At 31.3% G+C, this 17,648-nt stretch overlaps 4 protein-coding genes across 4 annotated transcripts; 2 read left to right on the forward strand and 2 right to left on the reverse strand.

Annotated features, from left to right (window-relative positions):
- The first annotated feature begins 2,288 nt into the window (after window positions 1-2,288).
- On the forward strand, window positions 2,289-3,794 carry LOC122273239 (uncharacterized). Its single transcript, XM_043057309.3, has 2 exons — window positions 2,289-2,563; window positions 2,874-3,794. The coding sequence occupies exons 1-2, from the start codon at window positions 2,519-2,521 to the stop codon at window positions 3,735-3,737; spliced, it is 909 nt and encodes a 302-aa protein (XP_042913243.2). The 5' UTR covers window positions 2,289-2,518; the 3' UTR covers window positions 3,738-3,794.
- A 2,602-nt stretch (window positions 3,795-6,396) lies between these two features.
- Window positions 6,397-7,665, forward strand: LOC147800770 (uncharacterized protein F54H12.2-like). Its single transcript, XM_087156466.1, has 2 exons — window positions 6,397-7,162; window positions 7,319-7,665. The coding sequence occupies exons 1-2, from the start codon at window positions 6,397-6,399 to the stop codon at window positions 7,663-7,665; spliced, it is 1,113 nt and encodes a 370-aa protein (XP_087012592.1).
- Window positions 7,666-10,235: 2,570 nt separating this feature from the next.
- LOC147800771 (uncharacterized) lies at window positions 10,236-11,696 on the reverse strand. The gene is made up of 2 exons (XM_087156469.1): window positions 11,238-11,696; window positions 10,236-11,150 (listed from the first exon to the last, which is right to left on the reverse strand). Exons 1-2 carry the CDS (start codon window positions 11,316-11,318, stop codon window positions 10,824-10,826), a joined length of 408 nt encoding a protein of 135 aa, XP_087012595.1. The 5' UTR covers window positions 11,319-11,696; the 3' UTR covers window positions 10,236-10,823.
- Window positions 11,697-14,224: 2,528 nt separating this feature from the next.
- LOC147800772 (uncharacterized) lies at window positions 14,225-15,699 on the reverse strand. Its single transcript, XM_087156468.1, has 2 exons — window positions 15,098-15,699; window positions 14,225-14,998 (listed from the first exon to the last, which is right to left on the reverse strand). The coding sequence occupies exons 1-2, from the start codon at window positions 15,110-15,112 to the stop codon at window positions 14,225-14,227; spliced, it is 789 nt and encodes a 262-aa protein (XP_087012594.1). The 5' UTR covers window positions 15,113-15,699.
- Window positions 15,700-17,648: the final 1,949 nt, after the last annotated feature.

A 17,648-nucleotide genomic window follows, 5' to 3' on the forward strand; every position in this document is an offset into this window, starting at 1 on the left:
AATTTTGTATATAGCTATAATAAGTTATGTTAATTTGATTTTAGCATAAAATTCTCGAATAAATATAGCAAAAACAACATAATCTAAATAATATCAGATAAAAAGTTCATGTGTTTAAATTCTAAAATCTTAGAACATAATAAATAATTTATAAATCGATTCAAATTTTCTTTTCAAAGGGGGTTTAAATTTTTTTTTTTTTGCTTTTTGGACAGAAATCAGCTTAAAAATTGTCTATTGCCTAGAAACTTCGAGATATTTTCTATTAACAATTAAAGAAACCTCTCCAAGCAATCACAGAACTTTATTTCAGTTTTTTTGCTGTCAGATTTTGGTTGCCTAGCAACCTTGTAAAGTTAATCATTCCTCTTTTGAATTAGTCAATGGGTTATCTTAAAATATTTATTTGCGAAGCGACTTTTTTGGCGGTTTTCTGGACTATCGCCATATATATAAACCTTTATTGCTACCCAATTTACGATCCAATTTTTTTAAAATTTTGTCTACCCCCCTAATTCAAGTGTCTAGATTCCAAATATGTAAAAAAAATATATGTTTATTCAGAGAAAGTACGTTTTTGTGTCTGACTTCGTAACTTAATTAATAGTTAGCACTAATTAATTAGCATATTTGAGGTCACCCCCAGGAACCATTAAGATTGACACTTAGTTCTTGAAAATCTGATCATTAGAACGAAAGTTATTCAGGGTGATATCTCTTTTTTTTTGCGGACTGTACATTGCGCAATATAAATTAAAAAAATAAAAAAAACATTTTATTAACTTTTGATTTAGTGATCGGCTTGTTACAAATAAGGAAGCAATTTTAATGATTTGAGGGTCTAAATTATACTAAATAATTTGATATTTATTAATTTAATTTTAAATTGTGAATGTGTGTGTGTGTGTTAATTTGATTTTAAATTGTGAAATCAGTCTCAAGAACGTACTTTATCAAATAAAAATTTTTTTTTCGAAAATTCGACCGTTACTAAAATAAATAAAAATGGAAATAAATAAATAATTATTAAATAAAAATATTTTTTAACCTGTTTCGGTTTATCTTTGGATAAACGGGTGTCATAACTGGGTGCAAAAACCTTTTGTTTATCTACAATTGCGATCGAAATGGGCTGCTGGTGGGGTAGAGCAGAACTCTCTACCTATGGCAACACCTCACATGCTTTCACCATAAGCGTGTGGAGAGTCATAGAAGAAGGAAGTACGTTTGTTTCTGTCTCGATTTTCAAATAGATTAAAATCTTTTAAGTTAGGAAACTATGTGGAACTAAGAACTACACTAAATATAGTTCGAAAAGAAAGTGTCATGGGATTTTTAAACAACATTTTTAACAATTAAATACGAAAAATATTATGAAAAGGAAAAATATCGTAGTACATTAGTAGTAAGCAGAGGTTTTGGTGCGGCGGAACTTATTTCTGCCCAACCGGAAGTTGCTTATTTCTGCCCGCATATAAACCGGAAGTTGCTTATTTCTGCCCGCTTGCTTATTTCTGCCCGCCTGAAAATCGAAACTTCGTCTGCAGCGTCATGGGGAGCTTATTTCTTTTTTTCTTAAGCCTAATATATTTTTAGTTTCGGTTTCTGTTTTTAATTTAGTTTCGTTTTTTTAAATATTATTTAATTTATTAGTTTCTTGAGGGTGGCAACACTTATTATTTTTAATATTAGTTTTTTAAGGATGGCAACACTTAGAAACTTTGTTATTTGGGGAGATATTGTATATTATGAAGTTATGACGTCATCTTTTATTGCATAATAAATATCCTACACATGCTTTAACTCTAGTGGCGCCATCTGTGTGGGAATGTTAGAAATAAAATAACTTTAAATCTATTTTAATATTTAAATCTGTTTTATTATTATCTATTAAATATAATTAAGGCTGAGGATCGAACTCACGCCAACCAAAAAGCCTTCGCGGGTCAGTAGTTGGATATCATAACCACTGACCCACGAATGCTTGGTTAGATATGTGTTAATAAGTTAAACTTTTGTATTCTGAACACGTGTATAAATGAAAAGGATTTGATATCGATATCATCCTACAGTTTCATCGATATATTTTTCACTTAACCTTTGACAGTTATTAAATAATTATTTCTGCCCCTCTTAATGTTATTATTACTTTCTCAGGATGGCAACGGTACTGACTATACACGTGCTAAGATTTGACGTGTTTTGTGTGATAACACAACTACTGATTACAGAGCGAGTCATTCTGATAAGATATAACAAGCTAGATCTTGGTCGATGACGTGTGTGTTGAATTCAGTTCCTTTCACTTGCACTGGTAAATAGTTAAGCATGTGACTGTTTGATATTTTTCTGATTGGCTGTTAGAGTTATATTTCCGGTGTTGGCAACGATTAATACTGTGTTGGTAATAATTTGCCTATCGTATATCACAAGTTCCTTTGCTCTAGCGTGTGTAGTTACTTAGAGAAAATTGTTAATATTTATTTCTTAAGTGTAGTTTTACAGTCTTTTGATAGTCATGGCAGCCAATTCTTCATTAAAAAGAAAGCACGTTGAAATTCAAGTAAGTACTTATTATTTTTCTTCACCCTTGTTTTATGACTGTTCATGCGTAATAATATTTTATTTAATGTTAATAAATTTTCCAGGCTTAACATAATTTTTTAAATTTATTTACTATATGTTTTTAACACACCTATTCGAAACTAACCCTTATATTTTACTCTTAAACTTTACTTTAGATATTAATAATCAAATTGCTTAGAAATAGTATGTTTTAAATAATGTAGTTAACGTCTAAATATTAATAGCGTTTTGCTTGTTTGTTTTTTCTTGGTGACTCAAAAAAAAATATTTTCATTTTATTTTATTAGGCTGAACCAAAGAGAAAAGGTTTGTTTCAAGAGGGCTGCTATCCCGAACACTACTACCCAATTGGCGACAACTACTTTGTTTTGACCAGCACCTTCAAGGAAAAGACAGCTATTCATATTCGAAAGTTTAATCGCTACGGAGATGACTATTATCCATCAACAGTGGGGCTCACTCTTAAGCCGGAACAGTTCACTGTGTGTTTTCAACATGGCCCACCCACCTCCATTTTCGACATCGTTGAAATTAACCTAGCTCTTGAGGCGATAAATGAATACGATAAGAGGGAGTTTTATTTGCTCATGGCTGATGACGGCAAGTACACGCTCACTCACGAACACAAGTGTAGAAGCGGACGACTGTACAAGTTCCCCCTAGACATTAGCTTCGCCCAGTGGAACGCCATTAAAAATGTCCAAGAGGAAGTGATATCCAGCTACCTAACCCTAAAGTTTAAGTCTAGGGATCTCTTGGAGACCTTTAAAATGGTTTCCAAAAGGAAGATACCTTTGGAAAAGCCGAACAGCAGCCGCTACGAAGAAGTTGAACGGGACCTCAATAACTGTTTGACACTCGTCTTATACAAACATATAGGTGCGAAGAAAGGTCTCCAACCACCTATGAGAGTGGGGGACGAGGATATTGAAATTGATGAACTAGTGTCCGTCAAGGATTTTAACGAGTCCTGCATGTTTTTAAACGTTGTAGGGCTAGTTCGTGATTTTGAAAAAGAACTGTGTGAAAACAGGATCTATCCGGAATGTGTTCCATTGATTGACTATCTGAGTGAACAATATTTAAAAGTCATCCGTCTGGATCTATGTATTGCTGCAGCAAGGAAGGATTTTTGCTCTTTCGAAATTTAAATAGTTAAGTTTTTATTATTATTATTATCTTTGAAAATAAAATGTATTTAATAACGTTCACACATTTTGTTGTTGTTATTAGGTATTTGTTAAAAAATTGTGTGTGAAACTTTCCCTTCCAGAGGAGAAAATGTTTTCTATTTCAGCAGGCATGAATTTTCTTTTTCAGAATAATACTTTTTTTTTCAGGTTTCATTTTAAAAAAGGGAAAAAATATTTAATACTTATATAGGCATTACTATTTAATTTTATTAAAATTATTGCATACCATTATTTTTAACAATCTTTATGAGTGATAATTTTAACTGTTAGGAATAAACTGTTATTAGAAGAAAAAAAATAATAATTTCTAAAAATATTTTTAAATAGATTATGGATCATTTACTTTCATCAGTTTATACGAAACCTGAAAACCCAGGAAGTTTTGGAGGTGTAAATGCTATTTATAATTCTGTGAAAGGTAAAGTGAAGAAAAGTGACGTTAAGAAATGGTTAGAGACTAAAGATTCTTATACTTTGCACAAACCAGTAAAAAAGATATTTAAACGGAATCGAGTGATTGTTGGAGGTATAGATGAACAATTTCAAATTGATTTAGTAGACATGCAATCTTTAGCAAAATTCAATAATGGATATAAATATTTATTAACGTGCATCGATTGTTTCTCAAAATTTGCATGGGCTGTTCCTTTGAAAGATAAATCAGCCAAAAATGTATTACCAGCTTTAAAAACTATTTTTAGAGAAAGAAAACCAGAAAATTTACAGTCAGACAAAGGTACGGAATTTACAAATAAACTTATGCAGCAATATCTTAAAAGAATAGGAGTTCATTTTTTTACAACAAATAATGAAACTAAATCAAGTATAATTGAGAGATTTAATCGCACTTTAAAAATGAAGATGTGGAAATACTTTACAGAATTTAACACGAAAAAATATATTGGCGTCATTTCAAAGTTAGTGTACAGTTATAATCATACCAAACACAGAAGTATAAAAATGGAACCAGCCTCTGTGCATATCGATAATCAAAAAGAAGTATGGAATAATTTATACAGTGATAAGGTGAACAATGATAAGCCTATTTTTCAAATAGGCGACACTGTGCGCATTAGTAAATCAAAACTTACATTTGAAAAAGGATATGAAAATAATTGGACACGTGAACTATTTGTTATAGATAAAATAATCCCACGAAATCCTATAGTTTATAAATTGAAAGATTTAATAAATGAATCAATCGAAGGTACCTTTTATGCAGAAGAATTACAAAAAGTAGTCGATTCTGGATTTTATCCAGTTGAAAAAATAATTAAGAAGAAAAAAATAAATGGTAAGATACAATATTTTGTTAAATTTCTAGGTTATTCGGATAAGTTTAATGATTGGGTGACGGATGTTCATAAAGTATAAATAGTGAAGCGTATTCGTTAAAGATTCATTTTTAAAAATGTCTTTCTACGTGACGTTACCTTCTGATAGCTCTACACGGTTCTTTCCTGATAACAAAATCTCTCATTTCAAAACTCAATTACCTATACCAGTGGATTTAAGAGGTGTATGGGAAGTAGGCCTATCTGAAATCATCTATCCGCATTCTTGGCTGAACGTTAATGAAACTAATAATTATTTTCGATACACGATTAGTAATGGTAATATCGCATCGACTGTTAAGCAAACAATTGATGTGGGGTGTTATGAATCAATGTTCGATATCGTATCATCTATACAACTTGCTTTACCTAAAAATCCAAGTCGGTTTACAATAAATTACAATAAAGCTACGAAACGAGTAAAAATTAACGCCGTTCAAGGTAGTAGTCTTCATTTAGAGAAGTTAGGTGAATTATTAGGATTTCAACGAGATGCAGTCATTACGGGTAACCAGAAAAGCGATTTTGTGGCTGACGCGTGGTCTAATTTTTCAGTTTTCTATGTGTACACAGATCTTATTTCACCCCAAATTGTCGGAGATACACAAGCTCCTTTACTGCGGATCGTCCGAATAAAAGGACATGATGGTGAAACTATCAGTCAGTATTATGATAGACCTCAGTACTTACCCTTAACGAGACATTCATTTCAAACAATTCAAATCGAACTCAGACTGAATTCAGGAGATTTTGTTCCGTTTGAAAGAGGTAAAGTGATGGTTGTGCTGCATTTCCGAATGCGACAAATACTATAAATAATGAGTGTTTTTTTAAAAAGTCTTCATTTCAAGATAAGCAGTCAAGATGAAAGTACCTTATGTTTGCTGTTCCAAGAAGTTGGAGGACCATTATGCTTCCCAAGCGGGAAACGGTTTACCTTATTACCGCGGTGTGTCGTATCAAAAAGGTTATGGTCTGGGCGGCATATTTAGACGTCTATTTAGAGCAGCCCTACCATACATTGTTCGCGGGTCAAAAACTGTTGGAAAAGAAGCATTAGTCACAGGATCACGTGTTATGTCCGATGTACTAGCAGGCCAAGATTTGAAAACATCAGCCAAAAATAGAGCAAAAGAGTCGGGTAAAAATCTGGCCAATAAAGCACTTGGCAAAATACAGTCAATGATTGGCAGTGGACGCTATAAAAGAAAACGCAAGACTAAGAAAAAGATCATTTCATCAAAGAAACAGAAAGTGAGAGGACGTGATATTTTCGACTCATCATGACGTTTCTTTTAAAAGGTTCCCCGGAATGTGTGAAGTCTGAACTGGAATTGTTTCAAATGCCCGGCACGCAAACAGTTATACAAAGTGGACAGTGGGTTGAATTTCACCCGTTATCGAACGTGTTTGATGGCGGACCCGTTGAATTTCATATATCAGGTTCTGGTGATGAATTTATTGATCTAAGCCAAACTCAGCTTCACGTACAAGCAAAAATTTTAAAAAACGATAATACCAATTTAACAGCTGATGATAAAATTGGTCCAGTAAATTTATTTTTACACTCCTTATTTTCTCAAGTGGATGTTTCTTTAAACGACCGCATCATATCTAATTCTAGCAATACTTATCCTTATCGATCTTACATTGAAACACTTTTAAACCATGGTTATGACAGTAAAACCTCCCAATTGACGGCCGAACTTTATTATAAAGATTCAAACGATGGTCTTAAAAAAAGATCAGATTATTTCAAGTTAAGTGCAACTGTGGACATGATTGGTTGTATTCATAGTGATTTGTTTCATCAAAACAGATTGTTATTAAACATGGTTGATATAAAAATTAAATTAAATCGTAGTAAACCCGAGTTTTGTCTAATAGGAAAGTCGGGATATAAAGTTGTATTGGATAGAATTTCGCTTTTAGTTAGAAAAGTACGTGTAAGTCCTGGAGTCATTCTAGGACACGCAAAAGCATTAGAAAAAGATACTGCAAAATATCCTATCAATCGAGTTCTCTGTAAAGTATATTCCATTCCTAAAGGTAACATGTCATTTGTGCAAGACAATGTATTTGTGGGACAAATTCCTAAACGAATTATCATAGGATGTGTCGAAAATGATGCATTTCATGGAACATTTGAAAAAAATCCTTTTGATTTTAAACATTTCAATTTAAATTTTATCGCCGTTTACGTAGATGGTCAACCAGTTCCCCATAATCCATTGGAACTCAACTTTTCACAAAAACAATATATAAGAGCTTATCAAAATTTATTCATGAGCACTGAGCATATGAGAAGTGATAAAGGTAACTTTATTTCCAGAGAAGAATTTTGTGATGGTTACACTCTATATGCTTTTGACTTATCACCTGATTTATGTGATGGCGATCATTTCAATTTAATAAAGCACAGTAATTTACGAGTTGAAATGAAATTTGAGCAACCTTTAGAAAAAACAGTGTGCGTTATTGTGTTCGCAGAATTTGAAAACGTCATAGAAATTAACAAAGCACGTGACATTATATACGATTTTGGAAATTAAACAATGGATGGAAAGAAGATATACGAAATTTTATCAAAAGATCCTACAACAGCGTTTAGATTTAGAGGTGTTTACTCGAGAGATACAACACCCTTATTGCAAGAAAATGAAGCTATTATCGTCAACACTGATGAATCAACTTTACCAGGATCGCATTGGTTAGCTCTGTACATGACTGAAGGAAAAACACTGGAATTTTTCGATTCCTATGGCCATTCTCCAGATTTCTATGGACTTAATGTTTATAAATTATTTAATATTTCTAATGTATGTTGGAATTCTGTATCTTTTCAATCACTCACATCTAACGTATGTGGAGCCTATTGTATTTTTTTCATTTATAATCGTTGTCGCGACATATCTATGTTATCTATTATAAAAAATCTCAATGTAAATCGAAAAAATGATTTCGTCATGTATCAATTTGTGAAAAAGAAATTTGGTGTAAGTTTTGCTTTCAAACAATAAAATTTTAATGTTTTAAAACGCTGTGATATTTTATTTTGTGTTTTTCTTTACATACCGTTATTTGAGTTATTTATTTTTAATAAATATTCTCGTTTATTAATTCTTTTCTATAAATTATGGAGTTCCCTAAACTTAGGCATTCGTTCACGTGCATTTTGGCTGGTCCAACAGGATGTGGAAAAAGCCAGCTCTGCAAAAAAATAATTGAATCTAAAATTATTGAACCTTTTCCAAAATCGGTTATTTGGTGTTATGGAGCGTATCAAGCTATGTTTGAAACAATACCGAATGTGACATTTCATGAGGGCGTTCCTTCTGATTTAAATACTATTTCAAATGCATTAATTATTCTCGATGATCTCATGTCTGAATTAGGAAGTAATTCCAAATTGACGCATTTATTTACTAAACATAGTCATCATCGTAATGTCTCCGTCATTTTTATCGTACAGAATATATTCCATAAAGGTAAAGAAATGAGAGAAATATCTCTAAATGCTCATTATCTAATTCTTTTCAAAAACCCACGTGATCAAAGTCAAATCACACATTTAGGCAGACAACTTTATCCAACAAAAGTGAAATTTTTCCAAGAAGTGTATCAAGACGCAACTTCGAAACCCTTTGGTTACCTGTTGGTCGATTTAAAACCAGAAACTGATGATAATATGCGCCTGCGCACAGGTATATTTCCAAATAATAAAATGATTGTGTATCAGCCACGATAGTCATTTGCCCATTAACCTTTAGTGTTAACTGTAATTTTAGACACGTTAACAGAAATCACTGTGTCTTCATTAAAGCTCAATCATTTGGAAATTGGTATAAATTAAATATCGTGAAGAATAAAATAATCAAATGCGATTAGAATGTCGGACAGTAAGCACTGTTGTCTCGAGGTCTTAAAAGCTGTGGCTAAATCAAAATCGAAGAGAAAATTTTTAAAACACTGTCCAGCTAAATCTATTAAGTCTATCTGTGAATGTGTACTTAATTTGTTAAAAGGAAATATTCCTCTAAATAAAAATCAAAAGAAGAAACTTTCACCTTTTAAAAGAAGCTTAAGAAAAATTGCAGACAAAAGAGTACCTTTATTCCGTAAGAGAGCAGTACTCATTCAACGAGGCGACGGATTTTTAGGATTTCTGATTCCAGCGGCCATAACAGCTTTAACATCTTTAATCAATGGAACACGGTAAAAAATTTATCTTAGTTCCAGAAGATAGGCTACAAACTAACACTGAAGAATATTTATCCGAGTTGGACAGGCAAATGCATGATATTTTAAAAAATAAAAATATATCTGACAATGAAAAAGCAGAGCTATATTTACAAATTCTTCAACGATACGTTAAATTTCCTACTTTTTTGGAAAATAAAAGCGAACCAACTCAAGCAGTGGAGGAAAATGAAGTGGAAGAAAATCCTAAAGAAATTAAAGAAGAAAAAATTACAGAAAGTGATAGCTTGATAGAAACGCAATTAATGAATGTCGTACCCAAGAGTCAAAAGGACCGAGCTAAAGAGCTTTTACAATTCCTACAAGAGAATACAGAACTATTAACGTGGACTGAAAAAGGAGAAATTTTCTATAGACAGAAACTTTTACCTGGAACCAATATCACTCATTTAATAAACAATGTTTTGAGAAATGAAAAGAAACAACCTAAGGGACAGAAAGAATTTTTCGAAGCTTTAAGAGAAATGAAAATACCTGAAAAATTTGTTATTAATAAAAAAATGTTAACTGACTCACCTTCTGCAGTTGATTCACCAGTATTCTTTGCTAGAAAAAATAGATGGCTGAAATATTAAATATTATTTGTAAATTTTTTATGTTATGATTTTTGTAATAAACGAATTTTGAAATCAAAATTTTCATTTGATTATTTTTTTAAATTTTTTTTTAATCAACATAGGTACTTGGTACTTTTAATCATACATACTTTTACTATTAGTTACTTTTAATCAACATAGACACATCCATTACGCTTAGTATTATTTTAAGGATTATTATTTTTAAAAAAATTAAATTCACAAACATTTCTCTGAAAATTAAATTAACATAAATTTTAAAGTTAAGGAGACATCGGTTGGTTTGAAGTAACCATCCAGAGTGCGGGACGAGGACCCTTCTCCTTTTGGCACTCCGCGGTTATTAAAGTGGACGTCGCCACTGCTTTTTTTAAGTGGGTATAGCCTCCACTGCTTTTTTCTAAGTGGGTATAGCCTCCACTGCTTTTTTTCTAAGTGGGTATAGCCTCCACTGCTTTTTTCTAAGTGGGTATAGCCTCCACTGCTTTTTTTTCACAAGTGGGTCGCCTCCACGATAACTTTTTTCATCTAAAAGCCGTAAGGTAGAGTAGTGAAATCTGGCTGAATAATTCTTTTGTTGTACACCATCCTATACTTCTTAACTTCTTCTTTGTTCACCACTCTTCTTCTCTTTGGCTCTCTAACAATTTTGGCAGGATTGGTGATAGATATACATCTTTGCTGATCCAGATCGCATACGAGATCCTTAACTGAATCGAAATTCAAATTAATTGAATTCCTATAATTCAGAGTAAATCCACGGACTTTACAAACAGTCTTTCCTCCAGCAGTACAGTAGCCATAATTTTTAGGACCTCCTAAAATATAATTTTAAAAAATCACAAAGTAAATAAAGTAAAAAAAAAAGTAAACATCTACCATACAAATTTAAATTTGTAAACATATTTACCCGAAACAAACGTTGTGATGGTATCACCGTCCAACTCATCGGTAAAATCCCCTAAATAATCTCCTAAACTGGGGTCTTGTCCCTCTACTGACTTGAAAATGATGCTATCGGTGTCAAAGTAGAGCACTCGGCTGCCTAGTTTTTCAATCTCTCCATATAACTTTAATCGGGCGTATGATGTTGTAAACGCAGCCAAAAAGACGTTGGTATTTGAATCTTGGGAGACGAACTCATCGGCACATTTGTATTGCACTGCTGCCACTTCTGGTGTTGGCAAATACATATCTGTAACCTAAAAATTAAATAAATAAATAAAGATATAATAAAAGATAAACTCATTTCATTTTTTTTTAAAATTAAAAATCATATATCAACTTACGCATAAAGATGTATCTGTTAAAAGTTTATTGAAATCAACAACAGATGAAATAAATTTCAGCTGAGTCTTATTGAGCATCATCCCCCATCTGTAAGAAAAAATATAACAAATGAATAACACTTAATCATTAAGTTAAGAAATTCGGTGCTGATTTTTCCTAATAAAAAAAAAGGAAATATTACCTTCCCCAAAAACTATTTAAAGCCAATTTCGCTACCTGCCGTCTTCCTGGGTTGTATTCAATGTTATTAGGATCAAGTCTAATACCTTCTTTTTTTTCATATTCCTCAATATATCTCTTTTTATCATTGTCTGTTTTACACCAGCTAGGCCATCCGGATGCTTCCTGCTTTATTTTCAAAAATAAGTTTATGTATGTCTTAAACAGTTCTGTGGAAGATTCTTCAAAATGATATACTTCATATATCTGAAAATAAACAAAATAATGATTCGAACATATTTAATAAAAATTGATCAAGAAGAAATAAAAAGATAAAAATATTACCTTAATCATTTTATATCCAACGGATATAGCCTTTTTCACTTCCTCACTGACCCATGTTCCCACAAGAGCTCTTTCCTCCTGAGAATGCACACATTTCTCCATTTGCTGGTCTGCACACAACTTACACAAAGGAAACATTAGCTTATTCTGGCATCTATATGGTAAGACTGGATGATAAAGCTCCCGAGGTGGTAAAATTTTACATTTAATAACACCGAAATAATTCTCGATGTTATCAAAGTTTGATGTGATGATCGTAGGATGCCCAACGGGGTATCTGCAATATTTGTTTACCCAGGGATATAGACTAGTAAAATCTATATACTTCGCTTTTCCTTCGTAGAAGAGTTGTATGGCGTTCGTTCTTCCCCCATAAAACGCATCCCTGGGTTTCAGTCTGTCAACCACTTCATAATGCTTGAGAAATTCATTCAGGTCGGAATTCTTTTTCTTCATATCCTGAAATGCATGCTCCCACATGACTTCAACGTTATATCTCTGTGAAGTAATCTGATGCAAAATCCTATTTGTCTTGTCGTATAAAGCTCCCATTGTTACCCCCTTTAAAGGATTGAAGGTGTCAGGAGAATAACATTTACAACATCCATGAAAAAAACAACCTTGATACTGAAAAACAGTATTTGTTTGCACACAGAAACCATCAACAGACACTCCCGCCACTTTTTTTTCTCCTAACCCGTTCATCCCATGCGCTATAACTATCTGATTCTTGTGAGCTATAAAATCTAACCATCGTATAGAATCTTGGCTGAAAAGAGTGTTGTTTAAATATCCATGGCTTGGAACCATTCCGACAGCGTTGGAAGGGATGTGAAGAGAGCGGTAAGTCGCCATACAGGATGACGCTATGGTCGTGTATGTGAAAGGGTCCACTTTAGTAATTTGGAGAAACTGTTCCCTAAACTCTATACAACATCGACGTAGGATGTCAACATCAGATCTAAAAATAAACAACAAAGAATTATAAATAACTTTAATTTGTTACTTTATTCAATTTTTTTAAAAAAAAAAATTTAATAGTATAAATACCTGCAATACTCTAACATTTCTTTCTTAAAATCAAAAGGATCTTGCTTTCTTGTCTCGTACCAAGTGTAAAATTCTTTCCTGCCTTGAAGTGACATGCTATCTGGACTATAATATTTGGCATCCGGAAGCGGTCCTAAATAATTCTGATTTTCTGGGGTATTAAAAAGGTGGGGGAAAAAACCTTTTGCAAGCTCGGTTATACCAAAGGTTTTAGGGAATTTAGATAAAGACATTGGCAAAAAGTTAAAAGAGTCGACAACTCTTATGTTCAATGTCGTATGATGTAGGGCCATTATCTTGGATCCATTGGGGATAATTTTCGGGGTCATTCCTTGTTGTAGCATCCAAGATAATAGAAATTGCCCATCGAACCCTTTCATATTATGAGCTATTACAGTGTGTCCAGAATGTGCAGGGGAGAAAAGAAAGCAACAAAATTCATGCAATGCTTCATATCCGGCGAAAACAAACTCCTTACCGTCAAAATATTGTGCCACCGCAAAATTCACAATATGAACATTAGAACTTTGATCCGTTTCCAAATCGAAAAAAATAATCTTTTCATTGGGAGCAATAGGCGAGATCTTGTTTAAAAAACACTTATGGGATGTCATGTCAACAAAAATTTTACAAGAAGGACATTTAGATGTCCCACATCGATGCTGCTCTTTCTGACAATCTCTGGTTCTGATTAGCTTACAACACTTTCGGCATTGATATATTTGTTCACATATAGATTTAATTTGCCCTCCAGAACGAGCTCTATGACGCTCAAAACATTCTGTAGACTGACAAAGTCTATCGCAGCTAGTGCATCTTATTTTTGTACCCAAAATACATTCGGTTGAATAGCAGATGGCACATTTAGAACTACACCGATGATCGATATTATTCTGAAAACATTTGTCACAATCATAGCAATAATTATCTGTACCATGGAAACCTTTCATAGAAGTTATTACATCAAAATGGTTATCATGATGCCAAATATGTATCAGAGGGTGGACTTTGTTTCCTGACCGGTGTATGACCTATAAATATTAAATATAAAAAATTTTAATCTCTAAAATTTTTGAAGAAATATTTCTTCTTTAAATATTAAGTGATATTCTATCAATATTTTTAAAAAATAACTAAAAGTGCAAAAACAAACATTTCAATTATGTATGAAGAATATTTAATTTTTTTTTAAAATTTAAGAAATAAACCAAATAATATAGTGAAGATAATATCTATATAAAATTAAGAAGAAAAAAAAACTGTTTTCTCTAATTTGATAATTATTGTATATAGATTTTCAGTTATTTTAAAAGCTTTTTTGTTCAATACATTCTTTTTCTTTTCTAGCAATAATGAAAATGAGTAATTTTTTTCAAAAAAATATAAAAATAAAGTATTAAAATAAAAAAATTATCGCACTATATTAGTGCTTCTATAAAATACTAAACAATCTAAGAAATTTATTTTCTGCTTTTAGAATATTGAATTGAAAACTTACCTTATTCATGTTCTCAGATGATACCACAATAATATATAATCCAAGATGTTGTGCGAATTTGTCAATTTCTGGTAAACCACATGGTCCAACGGGTATCCCACATACGTCGTGTAAATTCAATGCACTATTCCGGAGAGTTGATCTTCTCATATCTCTTAAAGACTTATATCTGGCTTCATTTGAAATTTTTGCATGAGCTAATAAAATTGCTTGAGCACAACATAAATTTGAGTCATCAATCGGCACTGTAATAATAGATGATTTGCGTAATCGATCCATACTTATATTTATCACCCTTTTATTAGTGCGGCCGGAGCCCATTGGTCGTTTAATTGTTAATATGTCAACACTGAATCCATCATCAAGCTTGATTCTATCTTTGCTTTGCAACACTTTAACAACAGAAGCAAGAATTTTTTCCACAGTCATATCAGAGAACTTATATAAACAAGTGGAGATTGGTTTATCGAGGTAATCAGATAGGATGCAAAAACGAATTAGATCATCCCCCACTAAGTTAAAAGACATCATGGTCATCAAGTAAGAAAAAATGTTAGTTAACACATAAGCAACTGTTCGTAGAGGTACGCCTCTGAATCTTTCAGGAACTAACTCAGGTATAACACGAACTTCATAACAAATGTCCTCAGCACTGTACTTCTTACATGCACGTCGACCCTTTTCCACAATTTTAATACAGCTGATCAGCTAAAAAATAATTATGAAAATGAATATTTTAAAGAGCTTATATAAAGAAACAAGAAATCGTAAGAAGCATGTATGTATTTTCAATATAATCATAAATACCTCTTCATCAGTCATATCAGCATTATAAACTTCATCTCTCCTGAAATTCTGCTGACTGTCAACATTCTCCTGTTAAAATTTTTTGCATATACATTGAAAATTAGATAATAATTATAAGGAATTATCCATGCAATTAAAAACATTAATTTAGCTGGAACCCTATTTTAAAAAACAATAACAATAAAAATAATAATAATATTACTCGATCGTCTTTAAAACTTTTCTATGAAACAAATCATAATTTATTTGAATGAATCGTTAATTTTTAACGAGAGCTATTTAAAATACAAATTTGCAACATTGCTTTCTATAATTTTTAACTGAAGCATACATCTTTCTTTTTAAGATAAAATAAAAATAAACTTATAATCAAATTTAAATATGTAACTCACATCATTATCAGACTCATCTTCAAAATCACTATGACTATTTTCGAAATATTTACGCACTGATGGAGACAAATACTATTAAGAGCAAACAAAAAATATTATTAGTTCATGAAACAATTTATTGTAAAATAAGCATTAACTTTTGAAAAAATTAAATTAATGTTAAGAAATTAAATTAAATTAATGAAAAAAATAAAATTATCTTACGGAATCAGAATCAGAATCACTATCTGAATACGGCACAAAATTACTCACATCCTTTAAAAATAAGAGAGAGAATCTATATTACTTATCTTAATAAATAACTTTAATAAAAATTAAATTTTAATGAAGAAATATTCTTAATTTCTTACCTCATCATTATTCCCTTCCATCGTCTTTTATATTTCAGAATAGGGTCTTCTCAAAATTTAACACACATTAGACACTAGTATAACGCAGCTAGAGAGAAGTGTAAAATACTACACTGGAATAATATTTCCAACTAATTTGTCTTTCGTGAAGCTGCTCTATATGTACTGATTGTTATCAATACTATTACTCATAGATAAGCTCTAACGATGTCCTTCCCATATCCTCGTGTATATAGATAAACTATATCCTTACAGTTGTGATTAACTAATAAAATACAGATTAAACTCAAAGGATACGGAAATCTATCTTGTTAAATTTTGTGAGAAATAGTTATAATCCCACGCTCAATAATCAGTGATATACTTTAAATTCTCCCATATAGATAAAATACTCCTACCCCGATAAAACTAAAGTGACACATAGTGAGATTTATCTTCTTAAATTTCATGTGAAATCCATGCCCTGTAATCAGTATAAATTACTATGTCGAACTTATAATTCTAGTTAGTTGATGATATACAGATAAAACTAAATCGTCATGGGCAGAACTTTGTAAAAATTTTGTGAGAAATGGTTATCATGTCTCTCTCACACTCTGTAATCTATATAGATACTTTTAAATCCGTTTCTTAATTTGAAAAATAAAGTAAGTTTTTATAATTACTATAAAATTAAAATAAAAAGTGAAATATTTACAGCGTCAAAAATACCAATTGTATGTTTATTCGATCTAAAATAAATCATTTGTAACTTAAGAAAATTTAATACATAATTAATAATATAATGTAAATATGTCGTTATTTATTTTAACCGAAAATAAAATTAATTAAAATATTTTTTTTTGTTTTATTAAGAAGTTGATTCGTTCAGAAAAAAGTAAGTAAAATTATATTTTATTGTAATATATAAATTATTGTAGTTATTTAACGTTTAAAGGAGGAATAAATTTATGCAACTGTAACTCTACTCTTTCATTTTCAGAAATATATATATATATATTTTTTTTTTTGCAAAAATTTTTTCTTTTCTAAGAAAAATATTTGTTTTTGTAAAAAATCTGCTAGCTTTGTGAAAATATTTCAAACATTTTAATGAAATTTTCTAGTTTTTCATAAAATCACATGAATAACGAAGTCTCGTGTTTACTACTTATGTTAGTATTTTTCAAAATTATGAAGCATTTAATAGAAAAAAGTCCCCTACTTGCCGTCGAACTAAGTGTAGGAGGTTTTCGTGGTTTTCCTTCTCATATAACATGGGTACTCCCAAAGCCCTCTTCGAAGACATGTATTGCTTCAAGATCTAGGAGTTCCCTTGTCTTCTGGGTTCAAAATTGACAAGACTACGTTGATATCCGTAAATCCGAATGACGATGATAAAAATATCATCTTATAAAATAATATTCATTGGTTTAAAATTAATATGCCTTTAATTCTAATACTTTCAATATTCACAGTAGGCATACTTAATAAATACAATTTTTATTTCAATTTTGAACCAATTTATTTCAAATGTATTCATTAATATTGATTAGGTTAATAATAATTACAGTCATTTATATCAACTATATGTTAAAAAATAGCTAATTATAATATTAAGAGGGGCAGAAATAATTATTTAATAACTGTCAAAGGTTAAGTGAAAAATATATCGATGAAACTGTAGGATGATATCGATATCAAATCCTTTTCATTTATACACGTGTTCAGAATACAAAAGTTTAACTTATTAACTTTTGTATTCTGACCATATCTAACCAAGCATTCTAACCACATATCTAACCAAGCATTCGTGGGTCAGTGGTTATG

This window comes from Parasteatoda tepidariorum, unplaced genomic scaffold, assembly GCF_982258835.1.
Source record: "Parasteatoda tepidariorum strain Cologne lab strain unplaced genomic scaffold, Ptep-v5.0 scaffold_199, whole genome shotgun sequence".
Lineage (NCBI taxonomy): Eukaryota > Metazoa > Arthropoda > Arachnida > Araneae > Theridiidae > Parasteatoda > Parasteatoda tepidariorum.

Bases quoted from the DNA above. Each gene is read 5' to 3' on its own strand.
- LOC122273239 (XM_043057309.3), top strand. From the start codon at position 2,519: ATGGCAGCCAATTCTTCATTAAAAAGAAAGCACGTTGAAATTCAA. The intron at 2,564-2,873 runs GTAAGTACTTAT...TTATTTTATTAG, and splicing joins GAAAGCACGTTGAAATTCAA to GCTGAACCAAAGAGAAAAGG.
- LOC147800770 (XM_087156466.1), top strand. From the start codon at position 6,397: ATGACGTTTCTTTTAAAAGGTTCCCCGGAATGTGTGAAGTCTGAACTG. The intron at 7,163-7,318 runs GTAACATGTCAT...CCGTTTACGTAG, and splicing joins AGTATATTCCATTCCTAAAG to ATGGTCAACCAGTTCCCCAT.
- LOC147800771 (XM_087156469.1), bottom strand. From the start codon at position 11,318: ATGATGCTCAATAAGACTCAGCTGAAATTTATTTCATCTGTTGTTGAT. The intron at 11,151-11,237 runs GTAAGTTGATAT...TTTAATTTTTAG, and splicing joins TAACAGATACATCTTTATGC to GTTACAGATATGTATTTGCC.